This window comes from Engystomops pustulosus, chromosome 1, assembly GCF_040894005.1.
Source record: "Engystomops pustulosus chromosome 1, aEngPut4.maternal, whole genome shotgun sequence".
Lineage (NCBI taxonomy): Eukaryota > Metazoa > Chordata > Amphibia > Anura > Leptodactylidae > Engystomops > Engystomops pustulosus.
Genome location: NC_092411.1, coordinates 250437425 through 250449723, shown reverse-complemented (window position 1 = coordinate 250449723; position 12299 = coordinate 250437425). Strand labels below are relative to the sequence as shown.

The 12299-nt window shown below is 41.5% G+C and overlaps 1 protein-coding gene across 1 annotated transcript; it reads left to right on the top strand.

The window, feature by feature from the left end:
• Window positions 1-1796: 1796 nt before the first annotated feature.
• LOC140109832 (izumo sperm-egg fusion protein 1-like) lies at window positions 1797-6753 on the top strand. Its single transcript, XM_072132122.1, has 14 exons — window positions 1797-1940; window positions 2026-2100; window positions 2225-2308; window positions 2845-2865; window positions 3392-3406; window positions 3495-3578; window positions 3706-3753; window positions 4068-4142; window positions 4242-4345; window positions 4650-4791; window positions 5102-5258; window positions 5677-5811; window positions 6466-6604; window positions 6718-6753. Exons 1-12 carry the CDS (start codon window positions 1808-1810, stop codon window positions 5744-5746), a joined length of 1008 nt encoding a protein of 335 aa, XP_071988223.1. The 5' UTR covers window positions 1797-1807; the 3' UTR covers window positions 5747-5811; window positions 6466-6604; window positions 6718-6753.
• Window positions 6754-12299: the final 5546 nt, after the last annotated feature.

Below are 12299 nucleotides of genomic sequence, written 5' to 3'. Positions count from 1 at the left end.
TCGCAAAAAATAAGCCCTTATATGTCCAAATTGCCAAAAAAATAAAGATTGTATAGCCAATAAAAAGTGACAATGCATAATCTGTTCTGAATGGTGCAGCTCCCTCCGATGCCCTGGCGTGTGCCCATACAGCGGGTTACCACCACATATGGGGTATTGTTATACACGGGAGGGATTGGGTATCAAATTTTGTGGAGCGTTTTGGTATTTTATCCACTGAGAATTTGTAAATTTTCTGAAAAACACATTCATTTAGCCAAAAAAGTTTACTTTCAAAATTGTATCCGATTTTGTTTTAACCCCTGTAAAACAATTAAAGGGTTAACAAACTTCATAAAAAGTTGTTTTACGTACGTTGAGGGGTGTAGTTTCTATAATGGGGTAATTTATGGGGTTTTACTTTTATTTAGGTCTCTCAAAGTGATTTGAAACCTGAGCAGGTCCCTCAATAGCAGGATTTTGCGTTTTTTAAGAAAATGTGAAAAATCGCACCTAACGTTCAAAGGCCCATAACATCCTACAAAAACAAGAGGATGCCTACAAAACCATGTCCACATAAATTAGACATTTAGTGAATATTAGTTATTACATTTTTTTGCGGTTATGACTATGTATGGAAAAAGTAGAACATTTTGAAGTTCGAAAATCAAGAATTTTTCCAAATTTTCACCAAATATCTGATTTTCTCATAAATAAATGCAAAACATACCACCAAAATTTTTCAACTAACATGAAGTACAAAGTGTCATGAGAAAACTGTTTTAAAATCACTTGGATATGTTAAAGCGTTTCGAAGTTATAACCATTTATAGTGACACAGGGCAGATTTAAAAAAATGGGCCGTGTCAGGAAGGTGAAAAGTGGCTTCAGCGTTAAGGGGTTAAAAGTCTGATTCCGCTTTTTTTTGAAAATTTAAAAAATTGCACCTAAAGCCTTATAACATCCTACAAAAACGAGAAAAGACGCATAAAAATACATATCGACATGAAGCAGAAATGCAGTAATTGTTAATTATCAAGTAATTTTTCTGTTATGAATAATTTTCCAAATTTTCACCAAATATCAGTTTTTTTCATAAATAAACACAAAACATATCCCCAAATTTTTCAACTAACAAGAAGTATAATGAGTCACGAGAAGATAATATCAAAATCACCTGGATATGTAAAAGCGTTTTAAAGTTACAACCCTTTATAGTAACACATGCCAGATTTGAACAAATGGGCAGTGTCAGGAAGGTGAAAGTAAGGGGTTAAAGGGGCTGCCTTACAAGGAAGCTAAAAGAGTCAAATTTTTCCTTATATCATCCTGGAAAATTTTTCTGAATCCTTCCTCAATTTCACCAAATTTGCAACTAAGAATAAAATATTTCCAAAATATGAGGGTTGTACCCACATTTGTCAGAGACATTTGTAAATTTTTGGGCCATCTATGAAATATTATAGGTGTATTCTATTAGAATTCTAGATCATGTGTTCCGGAACTTAATTTGCATATATCATATTATGATGTCATAATGGCACTTCTCCTTCACCTAATTTGCATATCCATTATGACATCATCAGACATTTCCTATAAATTGAGAGCGCAGGCAGGGATCTGTAACAGTTCTGTTGTCTTCTCCGTAGGATACAGACCTGTCCTCTGCGACCTGAGCGTCTATTGACACAGGAAGCGATTTTACAAGAGATTTTCTAACTTCTCTGGTTCTTTGTGAATCATGATGTGGACTCTGCTGCTGATAACATCTGTCCTCATTGGCCATTCCCTCTGCTGCATACCATGTGATCGCAGAGGGAAAGATCTAATGGATGATTATCATACCATCCTGAACAGCCAGGTGGACAATAATGCAGAGGCCTTCGCCACCATGAAGAGCGTTAGTAAAGGTTACGAGCGCGAAGTCCTGGACTACCTGGAAAATGAGGTCCAGCAGCTGGGTGAGTCTTTATTACTATTATTTACAATAACACAATTTCTATATATAGACAGATTATAATAATTGTATCTGTGTTTATATTCCAGATGAATACACCATATCGGAAATAGTATCCGAATATAAACTAGCTGTGGAAGTCATTGAAAAGATTAATGTAAAAGGTAAATACAACTTCAACATTTTGCTTTCTAATAAAGGAAATTGCTGAGAACCTTTTGGGGGGCTCAGATTTCTACATGAGGGATTGTATTATCTGACAGTATTCCTTCTCTTTCTATATTCTAGATGCCAACCTTCTTTACACCATTGGACGTGTGTTCAACAAGCTGAAAGAAAAGGTCAAAAATATTGTCCAGGATGGAAAACCAAGTAAGTGACATCTTTCTTCATGTTAGGAGAGAAGCGGCCTTGGATTTATATGTGACGGGTAGAAGCAGGTAGTGATAATGGGGAGGTCACCTCTATTACATGTCTACATGCACCTCCACCATTGTCCTGACTACTTCCAGGCATCAATGGTTACAACCTCCTAAAGTGATGGATCTCATCTTTAGACCAGGGACCACCTTCTTTGAAATTCCCAAGTTTGATATAAAGGTTTAGCATTATCAATATAGTGGAGATAAATGTGTCATGTAACTCTAATAATATTGTACAAGACTGATGATAACATGTATCAGAATGAATAACAAATGGAGCTACTTCACATGTCACTCCTTTACATTTATTGTGCTCCAAGTGTCTTTAAGATTGCCAGATTTATTTTTTTCATTTCTTTTACTAATTATAGCATAGTAATTGGGAATCGCTTTTTCTGTACTTTTCTATTAGCGCAGGGTTATATATGTATTTTCAATGAAATATTGTCCACTAATCAGTATTTCTGCTTCTATCTCTTTTATCAGGGAGGTGCCCAAATAAACAGGGTAAGTTCTTAAAGATCATTATTTCTTTATCACATGTACAAAACTTACATGTAATGCCCCATGCACCCGAACATGTCCTATTTACAGGCATCAAACAAGGGGCCATGGTATTTTGTTTGTGGCCCATCTGACATGTCAATAGAAAAAGATTTCCGGGGCCATAGACCAGGGCAGGAATAGGACCTGCTCTTTCTTTTGCAGCCCGGGCAGTCGGGTCATACCTAGTAATATAAGGTAATACAAACTAGTAGTTTCTTTATAACCACCAATAGTATCAATACTTCTATATTTCCCTTGCTTTATACACAAGAAAGCCAGAATCACATTGGCCGCCATGGATGTGTCTCTGTAGCAGAAGCTGCTATGGACTTTACAGGCCCAGACCCTATAGGGGCAGCTCAGATAGCATTCACTGAAATCTCCTACACATCGGCCGGCCACAGATACTAACGTACACTAATAATACGTAACATAGAGCTTAGACATTCACCATTTATGTGTCTCTTCTTTATTTCCCATTGTCCAGGTCCAAAGAGCTGTGGTAAGTACATTTTATAGGATATTTTATCTCATTATATCTATAATTTCCTATAACATTATTAGGATATAACACAAATGTTTTTCCTCAGGTTTAATGGTGCAAGAATTTATCAACTGCAAGACCTGCGCCAAGGAGAATGTTATTTGTGCTGGAGGCCCTCCACAAAATCAAGGTAGAGTATAAGATTTCTAGCAGTGTCCATAGGATATCGTATTGTATCATCCCCAGTATTATTATTCTGTGTCTCTGACTATATTCTCCTGACTGGATGAAATTATTTATCTGTCCTCTTTTCACAGAATACTTTGACCGGTGTAGCTGCCTGTGCAATAAACAGAGATGTTTCGGTAAAGTACCACTTCTATTATTATATATAGAAATACAGATATAATATAGACACACACACATATATATATTAGTGTAGGATCACACAGGAGCCACAATGATCACTATATACTGAATGTACACAACACTTTCTATAGGCCATGGTTTTGGGCCAAGTTTTGTAAATATAACAGAAATAATATTGCTGTATACAGAGGCCTGACAGACCCTACTATTAGCCATGGGGGTCTGTCTGTCCTATCCATCACATGATGCATCTGGCACTAGTATTATGTTCTATCATATACTTTGCTCATATTTGATTCTATATTTTTAGACCTAATCACCGGAAAGCAATGCACTGCCTGTAAGGACCACAGGGAACATCTGTCAGAGACTCTGAAATGTGGAGGTGAGGAGATGGATCCAGTTATCATCAAGAAAATGCATAATACATCCAAAACTATGACTAACATTAAAGATATTTTCTGTCATTTTTGTTTTTATCTAGAGCAAAATATCAAAGTTATCGAATATGAGGATGTGTCCCTGGACTGTGCCCTTGACTGGCATGGCCGGCTGGAAGACTCCTCCTACAGAAACACCTTCACTAAGGTAAGTACAAGACAAAAGGGGAGTCAGGATTGTTATCATTTAGACTCAGTTCACACCTGCTTCTGGGCTTTCTGTAACACTCTCTGTTTTAGGGTTAGTGTAAAGGCAACTAAAAGTGGGAGGTCTTCTATTCCCCATAGACCTTTATTAATAAGTGAAAGGGGAAACACAAGTTCTAAAACCTCTCCTATTTTACTCTCATAAAGCCCACGGCTAAGATATTTCTTGCCCCTAGAGATAATGACTATGGTAGATATAATGCTGAATTACAAGGCTCTAATAATCCTCTATATGTTTTCTCCAGCGTCCGTACTTTAAAGCTAAAGTCACGGAAGAGGCCTATCTACACCTTAAAGCCGTACATCCGGACGACGCTGGCACGTACACTTGTACCACCACAGTGAAGTTTGATTTGCCGGTCAGCAGCATCGTCTATCACGTGACAGGTAAGGATGTCTTATACTTTAAGTATTGGTAATACTAAAAGGGTTGGACCAAGATTTAAAGTTGGGCCTTTTTAACAGGACCCCCACCAATCACAGGGACAGGGGGTCCTGTTCTCTTGTCGGAATGGAGCAGCAGGCTGTGATGTACAGAGGCAGTTCTGGAACCTGCTTATTGTAGAAGTCCATGGTGGGAGCCATTAGTGATATGATTCAGATATATCATATTGTTATTTGATATTTGAGATATATTATAATGCTGTTATTTCTGTCTTGATGATATGAAGTAATAATTCTTCTTCTCTTTCTTCAGTTGAAAGCCCATCACTAGGGGAGGAAATCAAATTCACACCTCGCCCCACACTTCCTGATAGGCTTGACCTGGACGGTCCAGAACCACCGAGCACAATGGCCATAGTAGCAATAACTATGGGTGTCGGTGCTGCCATCGTGATGGTTGCTGGTATAGGGTAAGTAACGCTAATAAAGCTGTTTTCATCCCATATCATGCATCAAGCAGTTCAGGAGTGATGTATACAGATTCTGTTCTCATGGGATCCAAATGAAATTTCACTTCCTAGTAGCTGTCCAGTCGCTATTCATATGCTGATATATCTATTGGGATAACTGAGCCATTAGTAGGGTAAAGTCCATATGATATCAGGTCTTCATTGTCCCTTATGGATAGAATATCTCCACAGATATCAATGCCTTGTGCCTACCAGATATTGTACTGTAAGCGACTACCATATCATACCTCACAGGGTTGGGAATTAATGGATCAGCACACGTTCAGTTCAGTCAGTCCACGTTCAGTCTATTGTTGTAGAGCTTAGATCTCACATGTAAAAGGAAGCTAATCAGATAACTTGAACTCCTTTCTTTCAGCATCGCCATCTGGTTCGTCTTAAGGAAAATAAAAAAATCTAAAGAGCCTAAGGAAGAAGAGCCGGTGTAAAGGCGCAAGCCACAACTGTCAGGAGGAACACACCAACGTATATATATATATAAAACATGTGACAGGTAAGCATATCTCTCACTAACTAATTAGTAATACTAAAAGAGCTGGACCATGATTTTAAGTCTGCCCTTTTTAACAGGACACAGGGACAGGGGGTCCTGTTCTCTCGTCTTATGGCTGTCAGTGTCACCATCATGTTGTTTGCTGGTATATGGTAATTAATGCTAATAAGATAGTTTTGATCCCTTATTACACATCAATCAGTTCAGGAATGATGTATTCAGATTCTGCTCTCATTGGATATAAATTAAATTTCACTACTTAAATCACTCACCCACGCACACAGTAGGGTAAAGTACACATGACAGCAGGTCCTTTATGTGACTAACATATTCCACACAGGGTTAGGAATGAAACGATTAGTGTGCGGTCCGTCCATGTTCAGTCTATTGTTATACTTATTTACTGTGCTCTAATGTGCACCTTGGAGGGGGTCTTTTACATAGGGGTTAATTATTGGGAATATTTTCTTTATATGACTTTTGCAGGAAGTTCCTTCTCCTTTGTCAGCCACTGATTAACATATAATGCCCCATCTTTCTTGGGGAGAGGTTCTATAGTAGCTTTAGTGTGTATTATATATATCTGTTCCACAGACGCTGCAGAGCTTCTTTATTTTATACTATTTGTGAATTGTGTATTTCTTCTTTCTGCAGTGACCTGAAGCCAAACAACTTCCTCCTAGATGACTTTGGACACATATAAATCGCTGACTACAGCTCTGCAGCCATCAATGTGTCTAGGGAGGACACAACAACAGGCTTGGTAGACAAGGCTGGTTATGGTGCCCCAGATGTAAGGAACATAGAATCCCTATGGAGCCTGTTGTCTAAAGACCGATCCTCATGTAATTGTGTGTGATACCCTTACCAGAATAATCTCTTATCTCCTGACTGATGTTCTTCCAGGTGCTTGACGGGAAGCAGTACAACCATCAGGTGGATTCATTTCCTTTGGCGTCATCCTGTTCATGATGTGCTTAGAAGAACAACCATTCTACAGCAAAGGCTCAGTGGTGGAATATCACCTGTCACTGATGAGGGACGTCCCTGTTTTCATTCCTGGGATGTGCCCTGACACCATGAGCTTCATAGAAGGGGTGAGTAGTAGGAGAAGATGGAGAAGAATAGTGGTTTGATTATGAGAACTGCTCATAGACATTGGATTATAACCCATTGCATTAGTCATATATTATATATCTTATTATCTCTCTTATTTTCCAGCTCCTGAGCAAATCTCCAAATGAACGACTGCCAATAACATCTGCCACCAGATCCCACCCGTTCTTCATCTCTATTGACTGGAGTTATGTGGAGTCCGGCAAGGCCAATGGTTCTCTGTAAGTATAACACCCACAAATATCATAGTGATATTATTACAGTTATAGACATACAGCCCTTAATCCCCCCCCCCATAGTATATACATTATATATGTGATACTTAGACGTGTATATTTCTCTTCTTACAGGACTACAGGCACCAGTAACATCCAGGACCGTTTATTCTCTACCGATTTATGACTTTCTCACCGATTTCCACCACATACCATCCATAAAATATTTGAGCACCTATTATCCAGGGATGTTATCCGATCGCCATATTTGGGGTCAGGAAGGAATTTTTTTCCCTAATATGAGGACAAAACAACTTATAGTCCTCATGGGTTTTTCGCCTTCCTCTGGATAAACATAGCAAGTCATTACAAGGTTGACACTGAAGAACTTCTCTCAACCACACTTGCTATGTAACACCTAGAAAGCTCATCTACAACACGGTGACAAATAAAAATCTAAATCTGTATCTACATTTTAAACATACAATGATGTTATGTCTTTATTATTTCAATATACAGAACTTATTATGAACTAATATTATGATTAGGTGTGTTTGGGTAGGATTTAAGATATCCTCTTCTAGCGTGTGTTGGCTGTGTTTCAAATCAGTTCTAAATGCATTTGTGCACTGTCTCAAGAAAATGACTCAGACAACTGCTGATGCAAGACTTGCAAATGCTACTTGTCGCCCTGGGCAAAAATCAGCACTACGCAAGCTTTATTTGGTTTCACAAGTCTCTATAGAAAAATAGGATAGGGACAGAAAAAGGAGGAGCGTATAAAGCATAACAATATCTGACAGTCTCATGATTGGAGAACTTCCCTGCTTCCCCCTAAATCCTGGAATTTCTCTCAGCTACTCTTAGTCTAGAAGGACCTACAGATCTGCCCATATGTGCATTGTTCTTCTCTTCACCAGTTGGATGACAGCATACCCCTGTTGGGTGTGCCCCCATTTAGTGGACTTTCACATATGGGAATCAAATCTCTACTCTACCTTTGATATGTTTCAGGGGTGGTTGATCTCAGAGGGATATCTTCATTATGCAAATTTAGGTAACTTGTGTAAGGGGTCGTTGGCTTGTCTAACTACTGATATCCATGATACTTGGTGGACTTGATGAGGGGGACCACATAACACGCAATAAATGACAAGAGCAAAATCACAATCCCCAATATCACCCCCACTTAAAGGAAACCCTTCCAATCCCCCAACCACAAAGTGAAGGATATAGTGTCCACTCCTGAGTTTCTCTTGAGTTCCCTGGACAGTCCTTCAATATTTTTGGGGGATCTCTAGGAGGCGATGTCATCCAGGATGTACATGCAACAAGCCGCTACCAGCATCTTACAGACTACTCCCTTCTCAGCAAGGATCATGACCAAAGCCATGCGGTTCTGGAAAGCATCTTGGATATAATTCACAAATCTCTGTTGATTACAATAAAAACAGTTAACCCAATCAATGTATAGATACAGTGATAGTCATGGTTGGGGTGTCCCTGAGCATACAGTCAGTCAGAAGAGACCAGCTAGCAAGAAGAATAAGTAAGTTTGCAATAGAAAGCGTGAAAGCATGCTGGCTTCCCTCTAGCTTCACAGATGTGGCGCTGGTCAGCAGGACTTGGAAAGGACTGTCGTAGCGAGGCTCCAGACTCTCTCTCTGATTTGTGTCTCTTTACCACCACGTAGTCTCCAGGCTTCAGGTTATGCGTCCTGAGGTCTCTGTATCTGAAAAGGAATCAGAAACATTTTTGCAGACCTTTTCCAAGGCCTGGCTCAACTGTGTGGTATATTGCACCTGGTTTCCTACCATCAGCTATAGGGTCTGTGAGAAGTAGAGGCCTAGTCTGGATGCACAGCCAAAAAGTACTTCAAAAGGGGACAATCCCATATTTCTGTTGAGGGTGGTCCTGACTAGACGGCAGCAGGAAGGCACTCGGGCCATGGTTTCCCTGTTACTTCCATGGCCTTCCGGATCTCTAACTTAAGAGTGCCGTTTAGTCTTTCAATCATACCACAAGCTGTCTGGGAATCCATGAAGCTACCTTGTATCCTCTTTGGTAATGCCCTGGGTGCCCACAGACAGGGCTCTGAGTGCCACCTCAGGCACCTGTGCCATAGGTTCGCCACCACTGCTATATAGGCTTTCACTAGTCTAGTGACAGGGGTAGTAACGCCTGGGGCAAACCACTTGTGGTTTATGAGCACTAGAATGGCCATTTTGGATGTGTGTGTGTGTCCATGGGCTACTTGACTTACTGTCAGGTGCAGTGCTTTGGGCAGACTCACCCTCTCTCCCACCATCCAGGCCCCATCGGCATCTGGGCTCCAGCTTTCCTCCACACTTCCTTCTCTTCTGATGACACTCGGGCCACCAGGGCCTGGAACACCTGTGGATAAAACTTCACAACTCACAATTCACAGTTGAGACTTCAGGACAGTCTCTGGGTTCCATCTGTGCAGCTGCCTTCGCCACCCTATTGACGGCATACTTGCCCTTGACTTGTGGAGTAACCAAATTGTGTGTGCTTTTACTTTTACCATCCCCACCTCTTGTGGAAGTAAGAGAGCATCCATGGGCTCTTTAATCAGTGTGCCATGCTTTAAGGGGGCACCTGCAGAGGTGAGTAAATCTGTAGCCTTTCATATGGGTTCATAGTCGTGTTTAGACCCCAAAACTACACCTTGAGTATAGATGTTTGTCCTTTTACCTTCCGCCAGCTGCAGCGCTTCCCTGACTGCCGTCACTTCACCTCTTGCGCTGACCTGTGTGGAGGGAGTGGTTCTGCTTGTACTACCTCATGTGCGCCACTGACCACTGCATATCCTGTGCAGAGCCATCTGTCTTCTCCTGCAGACCCGGAGCCATCTATGAGAAAAAAAACTCAACACCCTTCTCTCCCCCCACCCCTGTGAATCCTGTAAAACTGGTGACAGAACGGCAGGATTCAGGGCTGTGCACCTTGTCACTGTGACAGGGCATCAGGAGTCTGAGCTGTTTGGCCTTTGCTCAGGTGCTCAGGTCAAGTGGGGTTTACACAGTAAATGAGTGATCTAGGATCTGGGATCAAAACAAGTCTAACCGGTCTTAATAGTGGGCCACTGGGGAGGCCACCACGTTCCTGGACTTAGACACCTGTGGCATGGCCTAGATACTCAGTGCAAAACAAAACAAAAGGTTTGGTCCAGTGTGCCCAGAACCGAGACAGGATTTGCCAGCTTAAGGCTGTGGAATACATCAATTGCCTCCTGACTAAGGGCAAATGGGGAAGAGGCAATGCAGTCAAAAAGTGGCAGCATCAGGATGGAGGCAGCAGACGTTTTCCCAGGCCTGCGGTAGCTGGCCAGTCCTAGAAACACCGGAAGAGGCTTAGGGCCTTGGGACAGGGGCATATTCTGGACTGCCAGCTTTCTTTCCTCTGTCAAGTGCCTGCCTGTAGCTGAGAAGCAGTGTCCTAGGAAGACCACCTTTCCCTGGCAGTACTGCAGTTTGTCCCTGGAAACTTTGCAACCTTTCTGGAACAGAAAACACACAAGGTCAACAAATGCATCCTGGCAAATCTGAAAAATAGAGGCACAGAAACAGTAGGTCATCCACATACTGTAAAAGAACATCAACCAGCAAGGGACTACTCTGCCAATCTACTCCCTGTAAGGCCGTGGAGTACTGGCTGGGGAAGTTTTACCCCCCTTGTGGGAATCTGCACTGGGTATACTGGAACATCTGCCAAATCAATAACAGTGAATAATAAGGCATTCTCGGGGATGGCTGCCAGTGAGGTGTGTGGGTTAGGGACCACTGATGATAGCTTCAGTCCACTCATTGGCAGCTTGGAGGTCATGGACCATCCTACATGTACCCGGCTGATCTTTCTGGGTCTTTTTCTTGACTGGAAAAGAGTTAAATCTTCACTGGGCTAGCAGGGGAGGAGTCAAACTTCATTTCTACAATGAGAGGAGCTAACTCAGTCTGGGGGGGTGTACTTGCTGATGTCCTCATCCGTTACCACCCCCCTCCTCGTCCCGTCCTTTTTCTAGGGCGTCTCCGTTTCCTAGAATGTGGCGACTCACATCAGTCCCTTCAGTAATGTCTCCTGCCCGCAAGTTGAAGCACGCCCATTTGGGTCGGGCTCACACAAGACCGGAACTTTCTCTCAGTCTCACTTTGGCGTGGTCAGTGAAACTTGTCTCTCTGTTCCTCACAGTCTTATCAGTCCCTCTCTATGCAAGTCTAGCAGATATGTATCTAGTCCGTTAACGTTACAAAGCAGCTGACAAGTGCACTAGATATACACTTCACTTTCAGGTTATTCTTAAATAAAGTGTTGGTGTTTAGTCAAAAGAGGAAAAAAAAAGTCATATGTTTCATATGTTCTGTCATAGAGTTGGGGGCTTGTCCTTGCTTAGTCCCAACTCTGTTTGTGGAGTACACAGTGGGAAATCACATGGCATACAGGGCAAACTGCATTACCACTGCCTGTGAGCTACGGGATAACAAAACACAGCATTCCAAGCAGCTCAATATGGAGAAATTCTGTTTTGTGTGTGCTTTAAGGCCACTTGCCTGTCAGGTCTAAGCATAACAAAACGCAGCTCAACAGCCCCCGAGATCTCCTTCTCGTTTACCCTTTAAACTCCAGAAAGCACGTAACAGAGACATTGCAACACTTTTTAGTATTTTTTCTACAAACATCACGATCAAATAACAGTGTCCCACTCCAGGAACTATCTTTAGCAGAAATCTGGAATTTTGGTGAACTGACCGTTTATTCTAGACACCTGTCAAACTACAACAAAAACCAGTTGTTTTCTACAACTTTTATCCTCAACCAGCCTTTATGGCTGCCAACAGAGTAGAGTCATAGGCAATTAACCTTCAGGGACTTTAAGGGAATATAAACTGTCCTTAGATGGCCGCCGCTGAAGAATAAACTGTTCTAAGATTGCCACCACTGAAGGATAGTAAGGCATGTCATCTTCTCTAATCACCAGATACAGGGGTGGAGTCTACATTCCAGACACCATCTTTCCCTCCCGAGGAAAATATAATAAAATCACTTTTTTTCTCAAATTCTCTCCACATCAAAAACTTTGAAATGTCCCTTATCGCCTGTCTCTTTCTTCAATGGGCACTCTGAAGGATTCCTGTCACT

Excerpts from the sequence above, each read along its gene's own strand:
- LOC140109832 (XM_072132122.1), top strand. The coding sequence starts at position 1,808 with ATGGATGATTATCATACCATCCTGAACAGCCAGGTGGACAATAATGCA. Across the intron at positions 1,941-2,025 it reads AAATGAGGTCCAGCAGCTGG|ATGAATACACCATATCGGAA; the intron begins GTGAGTCTTTAT and ends TTTATATTCCAG. Across the intron at positions 2,101-2,224 it reads TGAAAAGATTAATGTAAAAG|ATGCCAACCTTCTTTACACC; the intron begins GTAAATACAACT and ends TCTATATTCTAG.